The sequence below is a fragment of the Sitophilus oryzae genome, unplaced genomic scaffold, assembly GCF_002938485.1.
Source record: "Sitophilus oryzae breed Bouriz unplaced genomic scaffold, Soryzae_2.0 scaffold_1396_pilon_pilon, whole genome shotgun sequence".
Classification (NCBI taxonomy): Eukaryota; Metazoa; Arthropoda; class Insecta; order Coleoptera; family Curculionidae; genus Sitophilus; species Sitophilus oryzae.
In genome coordinates this window covers 4,756,254-4,772,747 of record NW_022146055.1, presented here as the reverse complement: position 1 = coordinate 4,772,747, position 16,494 = coordinate 4,756,254, and the positions used below count along the sequence as shown (strand labels likewise).

The following is a 16,494-nucleotide window of genomic DNA, read 5'->3' as shown; positions in this document are numbered from 1 at the left end:
TTAAAAAACTACTATTTATTTATGTAAATAAAATCTATGAAATTTCATTATATACTAAAAACAGCTGAATAATCACATAAGCATTAAACATTGCACAAATTTAAAAATATAAATTATAACATAGCATTTATCATGAAAAAATTGCACACGCTATATAATTATATACCTGAATAAAATAAATCAGTAAATCTAAGAAAACACACTGAGAGTATACACCGACATAATTTTTAAAATGAAAAAATAAAAATAATTTTTGAATAACTATATCAGTACTAATCAATAAATATGTAAACATTAATAAAATTGAGATATAAACCTGATTCATATCTTTCATATTTTTAAATAAGAATTTTTTTTTGAAGAACTACAACACTCTCCTAAAAATGATGATATCTTTACATATCAAAATGAAAATTTCTGTTATATTTATGGTTGGTTTTTCCTTAAATCTATATAAATACATTTTTTTAATTTTACGTCCTATTAGATGAATCATGGTAATCATAGCAATTAGTTTCACAACATATATTTTATCCTATTACCTACTCAGTCAATATACAGGGTGTCATGATTGATAATAACGTTTATGAAAAATAGAAAACTAATTTTCATTAAGTCACATTTTCAAAAAAATCTTATTGCAAATATTCAAGTTAATTTCCTTATCTCTATAAAATCCCACACAAAAAGATTCTAGAAACTCCAGGCAAGAAGTGAAATAAGCTAAAAATCAAGATATTCACAGTTTGGCAAAAAATAATATTAACATATAGGTACTTATCATAAAGTAATAAAAGATAAAATAAAAGCATAATAGATATAAGTTTAAACTAATGAGCCTCAAGATTTAGGAGAAAGTAGAAAAAAAAAAAGAAAAGAAAAACATTTTAAAAACCAAATATTCATGAAAGAGTAATTCAAATTCCTAAGAAGTTTTTATAATACATATTTAGCAAAGATATATGTTTTTGGGCAGGATTTTTTAATTTTAAGGTAGATATCACAAAAATATTGATGAATGACATTATAAATAATAAAAATTTAGAAATATAGGTACAACTATACCAAAATTTAAATTTGCAAAAAGATCCAATTATTTGTTCCCTATAAACGTTTATCCTACTGTCAACTATATCAGTCAAACAAAAAAAAATAGTTTCATATATGTTTTTAGAAGCTTCTGGTTCTACTGGTTCAAAGCTGTATGTCAGTTTTAAAATTTGTCTACTATGGCACTATATTTTTTCATTAAAATTTAGATAAGACTAGAAAATTTTAAAATATCTATAGTCATAAAAATGTGAATGTAATGTCCAAGAAAAAAGAGAGAATACAATTTACAATGTAATAAAATATTTTTCTTAAAACAAGTTTTCAGATAAAAACCTTCTAATCTTTTTAGAGGGTGGATTCTTTTTAGAATTTTTAATAACATCTGATGATTTTGATTTTTTTCTAAAATATCTAAAGTCATCTGCATGATCTGGATGGAGCATTTGTTTATAATTTTTAGGAACACAAAGTTCTGGGAATGAATGAAAAAATGTTTTATAACCACCTTCAAGTATATAAATTTCAGGATACACTAAATTGGGATAATTTGATGAATTCATCAGACGGTCCTCTTTTCTGTAAAAACAAAAAATATTACTATATGTATATGTTTAAATTATTCAGTGCATATTCATTTATAACAGTTACTAAATTTAAGTTACCTTAAAAGTCTACTCATACTGGGGCCCCTTTCCATTGAAAATTCGCAATGGAATATTAGGATATGTCTTCCACCAGCTTGTTTAACTGGCTTATGCAAGAGCTTCAAACATTGCTCTTGGGTATATATATTTATGGCACCTTCAATATGGCCTCCATTATACTCATAGGGATATCTACAGTCAATTATCTGCAAATTCAGAAAAAAATTATTACTATTTGAAATGAAAAGAAATAATTTATTATCACACTTACTAAAAAAGAGTTCAACATTGGGGTATATTTTCCTCGAATAACATTACTCATTGTTAGAGAAGATATTGATTTTAAATCTGGATGACTTCCAGTAATTAATGGCAAGATATAGGGTTTTGAAAAATCACCAATTAAATCTGAATCAGATTCAGATTTTTCTACAGCCTCTTTAACTTTTTCTTCCTGATATATCAATTCTGATGGCGTTTTTAGATCAATTTCATTGCATTTGATTTTTTTTCTGGGGGTAAAATTATCAAGGAATTCTGGTTCAGAATCATCACATACACCATCAAATAATTTAAGGCGCTTCAAATTCACAACGGTATCGCAAGTGGGGCTCGCCGTATTATCTGGTGTTCGAAATAAACGTTTTTTCTTACCAAATATATGATCCCTATTGGGCGTAGAATCTTCATCGTCAGCACTAGCTAATGAAAAACATAAAATAGAATTTTCCGCAGTCTCATCTCTCAACGGAGAATCTGCCAGTAACTCAAAATCTGACGGAGGCTCTTCGCAAAAGCCCGAATCTTTCGTATCAGCATCGAAAAGAGAGACTTCTTTAAGTTTTTCTGGAAAAAAACCGGCACCGTGTTCACACATTTTTAATCTGCCAGCTGATTTTCGCGCCTTTTCAAATCAGATAAATAAATGTGAACTTGGCAACAGTACATAAAAACTACTGTCATTTTTTTCGACCACAGCACACATAAGAACATTGAATATGATCTAGGGAGGGTAAGAGATTATTTACGACATATTTGTAATAAATAATTATAATAAAAACTTTCTGTGTTATAAAAAACACATATCAATACCACATTTTACCTAAACAAAATCAATTGTTATCAACCAAATTGAATTGATATTTACTGACGTTTTTTACTTACGTGTAAAAAAAACAAAAATCATATAAACTTTTTACTTTTCTAGGACGGTTCAGATCAAAGGTTCAGATCGATAATAAGAAAAACCCCTTCCATATCTCTATTATATACTGGGTGGTCCAGAAAATCCGTTGCGAATCAATGTCATAATTTTTAATGGGACATTTCATTGGGGACATTCAGTATAAAATCATTCTGATTTAAAATTTCTGGAATTGTTCGTACTGGACAGCACGTGGGCAGCAGACTGGACTGAGTTTAGATCGCAATCCCGATGGTGCCACGATGTGAACTTGCTTATTTGAAATTTTACATTTTTTTATATAGGTATTTATTTGGATTTTAAATACAAAATTATCAATATATTTTATATTAATGTTGAATTATTTTTTGGCCTCTTTATTAATCTCGAAAAAAATACTCTCCTCATCCATAGTTTTTTGGGCTCAAGTTTCGTTTAGCCGAAATCAGTTACATAGAATATCGGTTTTTAGGATGATTCTATACAAGAAAACTAGCACTACATAATTTAATTTTTGCCGCGGAAATTCTTTGTTTTTGAGAAAAACTCGAATTTTTTATTTTTCTATTATTAACAAAAATTTAAAACTTTACGGTGTTTTTAATAGTTTTTTCATTATAGAATGACGTAAAAACATTTAATATGACGATGTGAACTAATTTTTGTTCGAAAATATATTTTTATTACATTAATTTTCATTGATTTTTCCGGGTTTAGAAGTGCCGAAATGTGATAGGAAGATAAAAACTGCATATTTTTGTTTGATTAAAAATTTCCTATAACTTTTTCTATAACTTTTTCCGCGGAAATTTATTATAAGGGCGGTGGAAAATCTTCAATATTTCGAAGTTTTCCATAGTATTCTCAACTTTTTTACATATACTTTCGGTTTAGTTTTAGTTAGTTTAATTGTTTTTATTGAGTTTGGTTGTAATAGGTTTAGTTGGTTTGGTTTGGTTTAGTTGTCGTTTTTATGCTTTATTTACATTTTTTTTTTAATTTTCGCATTTATTGACCATAACGATATTCAGTTGATAAGAATAGATATTATTCATTGATCTGTGTCAAAGGTCGGGAAGATCACTGCATAGTGGTGAAATAACAGAGTTCCGCGGATTTTAATTTTTGTATCGGTGCTTAAAAACAATACAAAATAATATTAATTTTTTATATCTCGTCATTTCGTTACTTCTAAACCGTATACAAAAAGTGGCATCAGCGCATTTCCGCGGAATTTCGTTTTCGTATTAGTAGTTACCTACTTGTAGTTACAAAGACGTCTAAATTATGAATTAACATTAATTTTTCATGTGTCATTTCGTTACTTTTAAACCGCATTCAAAAAATGGTGACGCAATTTCGCGGCAAATTTTTTTTTAGTAATATACTCCCTGAGGTACCTAAATGACAAAAAATGTTTTTTTTTTCTTTTTTAACAGATTTCGGCTAAACGAAACTTGACCCGATTTTGGTATTCAACTAGAAAAAAATCAGTGTCAAGTTAAAAAGGCGAATCGATATATGTGTATAAAATTATGGCATTGTTATCGATTCGCAACTAATTTGACGCTATTTTTAGGATTATTACGCGGTTTTTTAAAATTTATATAAAATGCAAAAAATAATACATACTACATTGAAAAACGGGATGATCCATAAAAAAACGTCTTCAAAAACTTCAGGCAAAGAGTTACTAGCTTTGTTCGGGTTCTTATTGTTATTACCGATTCTGAACCGTCCTAGAATTCGGCAGCGAATGCGCAAATGAAATAATGTCTTCATATTTCCTTCTGCGCATACGCATCACAGTTCTAGAGGACGGTTCAGAATCGGTAATAAGAGAAACCCGAAGTAAGCTAATATCTTATTTGCTTCAGGTGCGTATTCAGGGTCCAAAAATAAACATAAAATTCTAAATAAATGTGTCCGCAAGGCCTTCGTTTTTAATCTACAGGGTGTTGATCTACAAGCTTTAAATTAATGTTTCTATTTTTAGTATCATAAAATTTATGATAGTATAAATATAATAATTTAATAAAAATTGAAATAGTGAGGGGAATATATAAAAACAGAAGGAAAAAATTAATTGGGGCTTTAGGCTCCCGTTTGCTCCTTTTATTTTCCATTATTTATTTTCGTTTCTTCATCATTTTTTTTCCATCTCCTGGGTTGCACACGGTGCATCTTTGCATCGTTTGCTTCCTGTTTTTTTGTGTTTTGGGATCGGTTTTTTCGCTTCCTGATTCCTTACCGTACTGATGAAACCTGAAGGCAGTTACATCAGTGTGCACTAGTGTAGATGTGGTTGTGTGAGTGTGCGTGTCTGCACTGGTGTATACGGTTACGAGTTTGTTGAGGGCTTGCCGATTAATTTTTTCCTTCTGTTTTTATAATAATTTATATATCTCGAAAACGCTATACAGTATACCAGATATACCTCTTTGAAGTAAAAATAACAAAGGAATCATCATTACTCAAAAATTTAATACAGTGCCAAACCAAAAAGTTGTAGTTATTCGAAGGAGTAGAAAGAAAGACATGTAGATGGCGCCCTCTAGGTAAATTATATCATTTTTTAGAATGTCTGTCGAAATCTTTGTTGCCTTGCTGGACAGACTTTACATAATTTTTTAACTTGCTTTAACTACTATATGATAAAAAAAACGACGTAAGCGATGGCTATGAAATGAAGATCGCTGTCATTTTATATGTGAAATTATATGGGAAATATCATCGATTGTCATTACCACGCCAACTGGACGCCGTTTTTTTCGATCATACGATATAATAAATAGTTTGTTATATAGAATTTTCTAAGATGTAAGAAAAATATTAGTGGTTAATAATTAACTAGTTTCATAAAATAATAATAAAATTAATATTAACTTCCGAAACAAACCAAATAAGAAACGGTATAACGAAATGATTATAGTTCAATAACAATGGATAGGTAAGGAAATCATAGAAAAACAGTAAGAAAGAGTCTTAAAATAGTTAATATCTCTGGAATAAAAGCACTATTGAGGTTTCAAATAAGCACCTTATACAGGTCGCTGTTTCATGCAACAGAGGTTTTTAAAGTATGTATATGTGAAAAGTAATGTTACAATTTCGAATTAGTATTAGGAGTTTCGTGTGAATAAATAAATTTATTAGTTTATTTAGATTTGATACAATCGTTTATTATAAAGGTAAGAAACATAAAATAATAATTTAATGTTTGATAACATTTTTAACATTAGCTATAAGACAAATATGCATTTAAGCTTAATACATATATTTTTTTAAGTAAAGTAAAAATAACAATAAGTTTTCGAAATTTCTAAAATGTTTGACAAATTAATGCTTCTTACAATTATAATTTTAATTGCAATATATATCTTGTAGGCTAATTAACAAAAAATATTTTTAGTGATAAAATAAAATGAAAAAAACCATATAAAATGACAGATCCGATAGATACACAGTGTTTATACAGTATAAATGGAATCATAAATACCTTAACCAGTAACAAAGAAGGAGAATGTAATGAAAACGAAAGATATGGTATGATGTTCAAGATGAATTTGCTTTTAAAAATTTAACTAAACCACAATTAAAACTATACATTTGTATGAGGATAAAACTAAAGTCTGACCAACGATTTGGGAGAGATTTCGACAGACGACATCCAAAAAATGAAAGACAAAACTATCATTTGACACGTATCCTTTCTCGTTAGACAGATAGTATTGAGTTCTTACGCTTATATACAGGGTGGTCCGAACCGTATTCCGGAAACTTCGAGAGCATATTCTGCCGATAAAAAGAAGTAAAAAACTTCTTATAAATGTATGTTCTAAAATGCTTAGTTTCGGAGATACAGGGTGTAGAAGTTTTATTTTTATTTCAATTTTTTCCAAATCATTTCTGAAGTAACGTCAATATTTGGATGAAAATTGGTGTCTGGGAGTTTTTTGACATGAGAAATTTGATTTTTTTTTATGTCATTTTGACCATATTATGACTCCTAGTTGTAGCGGGCGCCACTTACATGTGTTTTAACTGGTTTGAAGAGTAATAACTTTTTGTCCGTACCTGTATAGAACTACTGAGTGAAAAAATATTCATTTTTGTATTTTTTACGTAAAAAATGTCTCTTGGTAAAAATCGTTACGAGTAACCATTATAGAGATATTTAGAATGGGAATAGTCAATACATGTATTGACAAAAACATGCGTTGAGTAGATATAGTTACTGGACTAAAAAGATAAATTGGGAAAATTTTTATTTTTTTGAATTAATCATAAAATTGTCTTCGAAAAACATTTCAAATTTATGATTTCCGTCTATTAACTATTTAGTCTCAACATGTTTAATTTATGTCGATGATGACAGGTATTGATAATTTCGATTTCAAATATCTCGAGAACTATTACTCGTAGCGATTTTTATTAAGATATCTTTTTTACGTTAAAAATCACGGAAATGTAATTTTTTTTACTTAGTAGTTTTATACAGGTACGGACGAAAAGTTATTACTCTTCAAACCAGTTAAAAATATGTAGGTGGCGCCCTCTACAAGTAGGAGCCATATTGACATCAAAATCGAATTTCTCATATCAAAAAACTCCCAGCCACCAAATTTCATCCAAATATGTTACTGCAGAAATTATTTGGAAAAAACCGAAATAAAAATACATTTATAAGAACTTTTTACTTATTTTTAACTGCAGAATATGTTGCTGAAGTTTCCGGAATACAGTTCGGACCACCCTGTATACCGTATGGTCGTAAAAACCGCGTCAAAGATGACTGGAAAATGACAAAATCGTTGATAATTTTGGCGAGGTCAATCTCTAGACGTCATTTACTAAACATTGACACACCCAAAAATTAACACTAATTATATAAATCTTAAAAAGGAATAGAAATCTTCCAGACGCACAAATCTATTTGCAAAAAAATATTTTCCCGAATTTTAAACTAGAGCATTTGTTTTATTATTACTCAATATAAAAATAAATTACAATCTTCTTAAGGTCAACTGGCAGTAAGCGCCATTAAAGAATAAAGAAGAGTATGGGCCAAGTTCATAGTACAAAGAATACAAGGTATGATATTGCGCAGGTTGATCGCTACGTCACAGGTGATAACTGGCGCTATTGGTCAGCACTCTCAAATTGTCAAGATATTGTTATAAACCTGTTTTTTTGTTTATATACCGTCATTGAATTATCGCTAAGCAAGTTACTGTGGAGCAGTGCGTAAGGAGTCGGGCTAGGAAGCGAGAGACCTGAGTTCGAATCTCGGCCGGGACATAACTTTTTATTTATTTTTTAAATACTGTTGTATTCTATAGTTTATTTTTGTAGTATAAAAAAAAGAACTATTTATTCTGTTATTTTTAATCTCCGGTATTAATATAAATTGATTGTTGGTACAACACCTCATTTAATATAAAATAATATCTACTTTTTGAAATGTATCGGGCACTAATTGTACCTAAAAGTAATATATTTTTAGTGATATACCATATTGTAAACTATTTAATATTTCAGTCACTTAAAAAGTTAATTTGCATTGAATAATTGCCTACCATTAAAGGAAATTTGAGCTATATAATCCTTGATGGTCATATTCTGGGTATGCAAATACTTCCTCTAAATTTTGGGTTTCGTTCAACCGATTTATTCTCAAAACCTGAAACATCTACATATAAAAAGAAGCACAGGTCACTAATTATAATAGACTTCACCCTTGGAATTACTTCTATCACAATTACAATACATTCATCTGCATTGGCATTTTCTACTTTTCGATGGGAAACTTCAACTTCCCAACATTTTTTAAATGATGTAACAATTCCTCTTGTGGTTACTTTTCCATAGATATCCTCATCTCTGTCCTCATGTGAATTCAGAGGCAATGAACATGAAAATTATTTACCATAAACATCGCAAACTAAAAACCTAATAAACAATTTTATACCGAATATAGAAATAAATTCAGTATTCTTACCTATTATTATCGTCCAAATCCATGTTAATAGATAATTATTTTTAAATATATTTTTGGAACTGCTGGTTTTAGTAATTATTAAATTAAACGAACTAAAAAGTCTAAAAAATAAACAATTCTTAACCATAACCCTAAAAAATGCAGATCTCCTGTCAACTTTCTTTATTTTTTATTTATTCATTATTTTCAAATACATTTAAATTTTTATTAAAACGTATTTGATTATTTTCCTGGTGACGTCACAGGTGGTATGCGCGAACTGAACGAAATTGGAGCCGCTATCGATCATACCTTGTATTCTTTGTACCATGGGCCAAGTTAATGACGTGTAGGTCTTAACCTCGCTAAAGTTATTATCGATTGTCATTCCCCAGCCGTCTTTGACGCCGTTTTTATCGATCGTATGGTGTCATGAAATGTAAAAAAAGTTTATTTTAATAAACGTTTTTAATATTACTGTATGTACAAATACCTTCACTATACCTGTAATTTTCTATTTATTTATAAAAAAATAAATCGTTATTTTTAAATGAAACAACTGTTGCTAACTGTTATTTCTATGCAATTTTTTACTGCAATATAATTTGCAATTTTTTACTGCATTATAATACCTACATACATACTTAGAACCACACTTGTATTAGAATTTAAAAAATAGAAACGGCGACATGAATTGCGTAATCGAAAAAAAAACGACGTCGAAGACGGCTGGGGAATGGCAATCGGTGATAATTTTGGGGAGGTTAGTCTCTACACGTCATTTCCTAAAAAGTGACGTAAAAATCTAAATTAACACTAATTGTAAAAAGATTAGAAATAGAATAGAAAAACTGTTCCCAGACACACAAATCTATTTCAAAAAAAAATATTTTTCTAGAATTTTAAACCTATATGTATATCATTTAATTTTTTTTACTCCATATAAAAATAAATTGCCAAACTTTCATAAAATCATCTGGCAGTAAGCGCCATTGAAAATAAAGAAGTACGGACCAAGTTATGATGTCTAGGGCTAGGAAAAAAAAAAGGCGTCAAAGAAGATTGGGAATTCTTTGACGCCTTTTTTTTCATACGCTATATGTACTATGTTGAAATGGTAAAAAAAAATATTTAAAGGTAAATTTTAAATTTTTCATTAATTAAAAATTTTAAAAAATAGCAAAATATTTAATTTATTCTTGTCAATATTTGTTATAAAACCAAATATTCTTACCTGCCAAAATCCAAATCAAATAGTTTTAAATTTTCTCTTGTTTTAACTACCACTCAAGAAGTGTAAGTATATAAAACTAAAGAACCTGGACAGAAATGTCAGCCTCTAACTATAATAAGCAAAACATGTTCTAATAATTTAATTATAAAATTCCGACTGGCTTTTATTTAATTAAGAACAAATTGAATAATAGAATTTTTCTAATTAAATTTTCTGTTCAATCTTAACGGTATTTATTTAAGTGATGAGCACCTTGACATAAAAAATACTATACCTTCTAAGAAAATAATAAATAGTATAAAATAAAAACTTTTTTAAGATTATTCTACTAGTTTGAAGAATTTTCCAAACGAAGAAGTGACATTATCTAATACAAATCTAAAAAGGAAGCAGAGACGATACAGGTAAGTCAACTAAACTTTTTTTTGTTATTTTGAATAACATTACAAACCATACCGGGTGGTGCATCGTCGTTGGAAACAGAAAATTCCATGCAAATTTTAAACTGTCCAGCTATTGGCCTTCCTGTTCATTTTGCAGCGAAGTTGTCAATAGGGTTTTTAAAGGTCTGCCTATGCTGAATACCCATGCCAAATTTGAATAACACCACTTAAGTACATTTTAGAAATATTTCAAATTACAAAAAAAATATTGAATTTTCTCATATTTATTCCTTTTGTAACTTGTAATTAATAACCACTTGTAAATTTTATTATTTTTGTTGGATTTTTTCTGCGTATTATTTTTGTTGTACAAACTAAATGCCATAAAAATATTAAAAATAAATATTTCTAAAAATATAAATCATTTCTTGTATAAACTTTATTTACTAAAAACTATTATGTTTTAAATAAACAAGAACTTTTTTTCGTATATCTGTTACGGTTAAGGTCCGATACCCGTTTAATATCAACATATATATTAAACGGTTAATCTCGAAAATAACGCAAAACAAAACAAACCATAAACAAAACCAAACTCAAACATTAACCCCGGACATCGAACTTTAACCGTAACATAATATCGTCCTATTGCTGCCAAAACTCATTAACTAACATTTTTCCGAATAACCTAAAAATTCAATCACTATAATTATATTTTGAAGCGGAGAATCGATTGAAAAAGTCATGAACTACGATTTCTCTCTATTTATGCTGTATTTTAATACCGAATAGTCACTAACAGCAACTTTATGCAATGTAATTAATCTTTAGACGTGTTTTTCTATGCATTTTTCTCGGAAGTAATAAAAAGTAAGTTAGTGACCTTTGGCAGCAACAGGACGATATATCGTTCCATTGCTGGCAAAAGCATGGCAAAAGTCACTACTTACATTTTATTAATTTTATTACTTCCGATAAAAACGCGTCTAAAGATTAATTGCATTGTATAAAGTTGTTAGTGACTATTCGATATTAAAATACAGCATTAATAGTCAGAAATCGTAGATAATGACTTTTTAAATACATTCTCCGCTTCAAAATATAGTTAGTGATTGAATTTTCAGGTTGTTCGTTAAAATATTATTTAGTGACTTTTGGCAGCAATAGGACGATATCTATTAATAAATTAAGAATTATGCATCATAAATTGATAAATTATGAAATTTTTATAGAGTAACAGGCAGATACTTCCCATCTAAAATTTCAGAACACGATTTGTTAAAAAACACAAAAAATAATTTTACTTTTCGTATTTTCATTAAAATAAATTAAAAACTGTATATCATAAATTGATAAATTATGAAATTGCGATAGTGTATACAGGCAGCTACTTTTTCTGATATAAAATTTCACATACAATTCTTTAAAAAAAGCTTTTTTTTAATAAAACAGTACAAGTAACAACTAGGCCGGAAAGAGTTTCTTTAAATTCCCTATTAAAAAGTATGCCGAGTGCGTCTCAAAAGTGGCTCACCCCTATAACTTTTTTATATGTTTAAATAAAAAAAACGAGATTTCGTATGTTAGTATATGACGTAAATTAGGATTGATTGACGTATTCATTTTTTTACCACTTCCTGTTTCACTCGAAATGACTACAACTTTTGATTTTTAAATGGCACCCTCGGTATTTTTTTTATATTATTCGATACAAAATGACACTCTGAATAGAATAACATATCACATGTCAACTTTTGACCTTTTTGCTTAAAAAAAATTATTTTAAATTTCAGTCCAGAGTCAGAGTGCCATGGCGTGTTAAAAACACTAATTTTTAATCAAGGAGCCTTGGAAAAATAAATTTGATCGTCTACTGTTTTTAGTAATTTGTCCTGACCGATTAAAAAATGCCCATATCGTATTCGGTATTTTTAACAATATCTCATTTTTTTCAAATGGGTCACTATATAGCATATTAATTTGGAAAAAGATTTTTTTTTTCGAATAATTTGGTACCACACACTTGGTATTTCCAGTCAAATTGTCATTATGAACCACATGTTACAATTTCAAATAAACCATATCCGAAAATGTCAAAAGTTGACATATGATGTGTCATTCTATTCGGGGTGTCATTTTCTATTGTATAAAGCAAAAAATACCGAGGGTGCCATTTAAAAATAAAAAGTTGTACTCATTTCCGGTGAAACAGGAAATGACTGAAGACAATTGAATACGTCAATCAATCCTAATTTATGTCAGGTATTAACATATCAAATCTGATGGTGAGCGAGAATGTAATATGGCGCGTGTAAGAACATATAAATTTGCTGATGGTGGTCAAAAGACGAAACGTTGGATGACAAATCTGAAAACACTGTCGTATAACTGGAAAGTAGTGAAAATAAAAATCGCTTTTAGTTTTGGTATACCTTGCCAAATAACGTCAGAAAAAAGTAAAATCGAAATCTTCAATTTTCGGTTTTTCTCGAATATCTCCGGAACTACTAAGAACCTTAAATGTTTCTAAAGGGTATATTATTAGACACATTAATGCACAACTTTACTATAATTTACCCATATCTCCAGGGGCGCAACTAGACATATACTTTTAGGGGGGCTTAACTCTTTTGGGGGCGCTTAGGTCACTATAAGATAATATTGATGTGAGGTTAAGGCCAATTTTATAAGAGACGCACGGTTTATCAGGGCGGGCTAAGCCCCCCGGCCCCTCCCTAGTTGCGCCTCTGCATATCTCCTATAGTTTTCGACGTCGCAAAAACTGATGATTGATTTATTTACAGAACGACATTTTCAAATTATCAACTAGAAGAACTTGAAAGAGCTTTCAGTAAAACCCACTATCCGGACGTGTTTTTTCGCGAAGAACTGGCTTTGAGAATAGACTTGACGGAAGCAAGAGTGCAGGTTTGGTTTCAAAATCGCAGAGCAAAATGGAGAAAACAGGATAAAAATTCTCCGAAGTATATGGGAAACACATCTGCCAATGGTAATAATAATACCAGATGATCGAAACAAAAAACAGAGCCAAAGACGACTGGGAAATGAAAATCGATAAGAATTTTGGCGAGGTCAAGCCCTAGACGTCATTATTTAGCCCGTGCCTATCTTTATTTTTTAGTGGCGCTTACTGCCAGGTGGTCTCAAAACGTTGTAATTTATTTTTATATTGAAAAAAAAAGTATTTTTAAATTGTGTAGATTAAAAATAAATTTTTGGAGAAAAAGTAATTTTTTGGAAATAGACTTATTTGTCTGGAAACGTTCTATCTGTTTTCAACCTTTCTATAACTAGTGTTTATTTTTGACAAGTTTTAAGTTAATTTTTAATAAATGACGTCTAGAGATTGACCTCGCCAAAATTATTATCGATTGTCATTTCCCAGTCGCTTTTACGCGTTTTTTTATCAAATGAGGCAATGTGTGGAAGTTACTTGCCCGTGCTTTCTATCCGCGCCGTTTTAACTGTACGGTCAAAACCGATCAAAATATCCGAAGTGTATGGTGGCCTTAATTCAGGCACAAACTTCTAAGTCCCTGCTCTTTACTCATACTTAAATTTACCTAAAAAGGATATTTTGATTTTTAACGTTTAAAACTAACCATAAAAATAGGCACTTATTTTTTTAAATATGTTATCTTGCAGATTGTCCTTCCGCAATAGATTCGCCGCTTAACTTTGTGACGTCAGATAATGTCAGCAACTCAAACGTGTATTTGGGATTGGAGTGGCCAAATATGATATCTCCTATTCAATTTGCACCCTCTTCTTCGACTGAACTATACCTCAATCCGCAGCAGATAATAGAAACCTCTCAACGGCATATCAGGCAAGTTTAGAATCTATTGATCAATTGCGATGATATCTGGTGACGCCACTGAATATACAGTGCAAATATTTTCAGGGCTGGTAGATCTCGATAAAAGAAACATATTTTCTCTTTATCGTTTTTCAAATAAATCCAAAATAACTGAGTTATTTTACTTTGAAAATTTCCAAAAAAAATATTTTTTGCTAAAATTTTGAGAACCACTGGATCATTTCTGGGTTTTCTTTCTTGTAAATTTAATCTACTACCTATGTTGCCATATTACCAAGAAATAATGTTTTTTTATCTAAAAATTAGAAAAATTTGCAATTTTTTAAAAAAATTCCAAATTTTCTCAATTTTTTTTCGCGAAAAAAACTCATAATCGTATTTCTGGGGTCGAAATATACAACCTCAAAAAATATTTGCACTTATTTAAGACTCACCCTGTATAACTAACAAAATAATGAGTTCTAGTATGTATTTAATGCGCTTATATTTAAATGTCGATACTAAAAGACTTAAAGACCGTTTAAAATATTTTTTCATAGTAGGTACTGTAATTGTTAATATACCGGATATTTTCTGGTATAAAGTGGCTCACCCCTATAACTTTTTTATATATATTCACATAAAAAGACGAAATTTGATATGTTAATATATGGCATAAATCGGCACTTCCTGTTTCCTCTTTCATCGGAAATGACTACGACTTTTGATTTTTAAAAGGTACCACCGTGCTTGCTTATAATATGATAAAAAATGACATTCTGAATAGAATAATATATCGTATGTCAATTTTTGACATTTTCAATTAAAAAAAAGTATTTTAAATTTCAATCTATAGTGCCATGGCTCTGTTTTAACACTATAGATTGTGGCCTGTCTAATGTTTTTCGTGTCTTTTCTTGGCCGGTTAAAAGATTACCAAATCGTATTTTTAATCAACTAAATTTTTTGAAATGGAACGAGGGTGGCTCGTCAGTATATTTGGAAAAAGCATTTTTTACGTAAACTTTGGTACCACATATTTAGTATTTCGAGTCAAATTGTCGTTATATTTAATGTCGTGGCACTCTAGATTGAAATTCAATATATCAGTTTTTTTAGGAGAAAATGTCAAACTTGACTTGTAATATGTAATAAGTCATATTCTAATCAAAATATCATTTTCTATCAAATAAAGTAAAAAATGCGGAGGGTATCATTTAATTTTTTTTCCGGTGAAACAGGAAGTGATCGAAAGTAACTGAAAACGTCAATCTATCCTGATTTATGTCCAATAGGCTTGGTGCATATCAATTGATTTCAACAAATTCCGACTGCAGTGCTTCAACGGCATGAAATTAGAAATTATCAGTATGTATTTTTTTTGTTTGTATGTTTGTACTTTTCATGTACGAGGTTTGTGTGATATAACGCTGTTTCGGGTAGTAAAAAATAAGTGAACTTCGAGAACAGTGCAGTCGTGGTATTTCTGAAATTTTTGTATAAGTAACCAATGTTATTCAAAATATTTACAGCACGCCCATCAATTGCTTGCTAATAGAGAACGGATCGACCGACGTACTGTACCAAATATCATTTTTTTTTTCTGAAAAGAATAAAAAGGTTATAGGAGTGAGCCACTTTTTGTAAACACCCGGTATAACAGATATTATGTTTTATTATTCTAACACTACATGTTCTTTTCCTTAGCCAAGACAATTCCTGTCACATAAATCTAAGTTTAGCCGAACCTACAAATCTTATTCAGCCAAGCCTAATGGAACATGCATCTTCGCAAAATAGCACCCTAACTATTTCGATGGAAAGTTTTTTAGATAATTCAATAAGAAACAGTCCGGATGATAGATGTGTTGGACAAGGAGTTTGTGCTCTAGAGCAATGCCCGCTTGAAAATGCCTGTTCCATCGAATGTAGCTCGATACAGAATTCAATATCGGCTTCAAGGCATGCTTTACTTTCCGAAATGGGCGAGGAATGTTTGAATTTGGGAATTCCGGACTGCAAAGAAGACGACGACGATATATCAATCGATTCCGATCTGCTTACTTTAAAGCCAAAAATTAAATGCGTAAATTATCCAAATGATGATCACCGGTCGTTGAATTAGTTATCTACTAATATTTCTTTTTATATGTCATAAATATCAAGTTTATATGTTAAATAAAAATAATAATAAGTA

At 29.8% G+C, this 16,494-nt stretch overlaps 2 protein-coding genes across 3 annotated transcripts; one reads left to right on the top strand and one right to left on the bottom strand.

The window, feature by feature from the left end:
- On the bottom strand, positions 1-2,602 carry LOC115875922 (M-phase inducer phosphatase-like). Its single transcript, XM_030891509.1, has 3 exons — positions 1,969-2,602; positions 1,716-1,903; positions 1-1,629 (listed from the first exon to the last, which is right to left on the bottom strand). The coding sequence occupies exons 1-3, from the start codon at positions 2,572-2,574 to the stop codon at positions 1,362-1,364; spliced, it is 1,062 nt and encodes a 353-aa protein (XP_030747369.1). The 5' UTR covers positions 2,575-2,602; the 3' UTR covers positions 1-1,361.
- Positions 2,603-9,260: 6,658 nt separating this feature from the next.
- LOC115875925 (homeobox protein ceh-30-like) lies at positions 9,261-16,494 on the top strand. 2 transcript variants are annotated; one of them, XM_030891513.1, is made up of 5 exons: positions 9,261-9,623; positions 10,427-10,498; positions 13,282-13,487; positions 14,144-14,327; positions 16,005-16,494. In XM_030891513.1, exons 1-5 carry the CDS (start codon positions 9,550-9,552, stop codon positions 16,420-16,422), a joined length of 954 nt encoding a protein of 317 aa, XP_030747373.1. In that variant the 5' UTR covers positions 9,261-9,549; the 3' UTR covers positions 16,423-16,494. The 2 variants fall into 2 exon arrangements, with proteins under 2 accessions (XP_030747373.1, XP_030747374.1); XM_030891514.1 differs by having other exon boundaries at positions 9,261-9,652.

Excerpts from the sequence above, each read along its gene's own strand:
- LOC115875925 (XM_030891513.1), top strand. The coding sequence starts at position 9,550 with ATGAATTGCGTAATCGAAAAAAAAACGACGTCGAAGACGGCTGGGGAA. Across the intron at positions 9,624-10,426 it reads TCGGTGATAATTTTGGGGAG|TTTGAAGAATTTTCCAAACG; the intron begins GTTAGTCTCTAC and ends TTATTCTACTAG. Across the intron at positions 13,488-14,143 it reads GGGAAACACATCTGCCAATG|ATTGTCCTTCCGCAATAGAT; the intron begins GTAATAATAATA and ends GTTATCTTGCAG.
- LOC115875922 (XM_030891509.1), bottom strand. The coding sequence starts at position 2,574 with ATGTGTGAACACGGTGCCGGTTTTTTTCCAGAAAAACTTAAAGAAGTC. Across the intron at positions 1,904-1,968 it reads CAATGTTGAACTCTTTTTTA|ATAATTGACTGTAGATATCC; the intron begins GTAAGTGTGATA and ends CTGAATTTGCAG. Across the intron at positions 1,630-1,715 it reads AGTATGAGTAGACTTTTAAG|AAAAGAGGACCGTCTGATGA; the intron begins GTAACTTAAATT and ends TTGTTTTTACAG.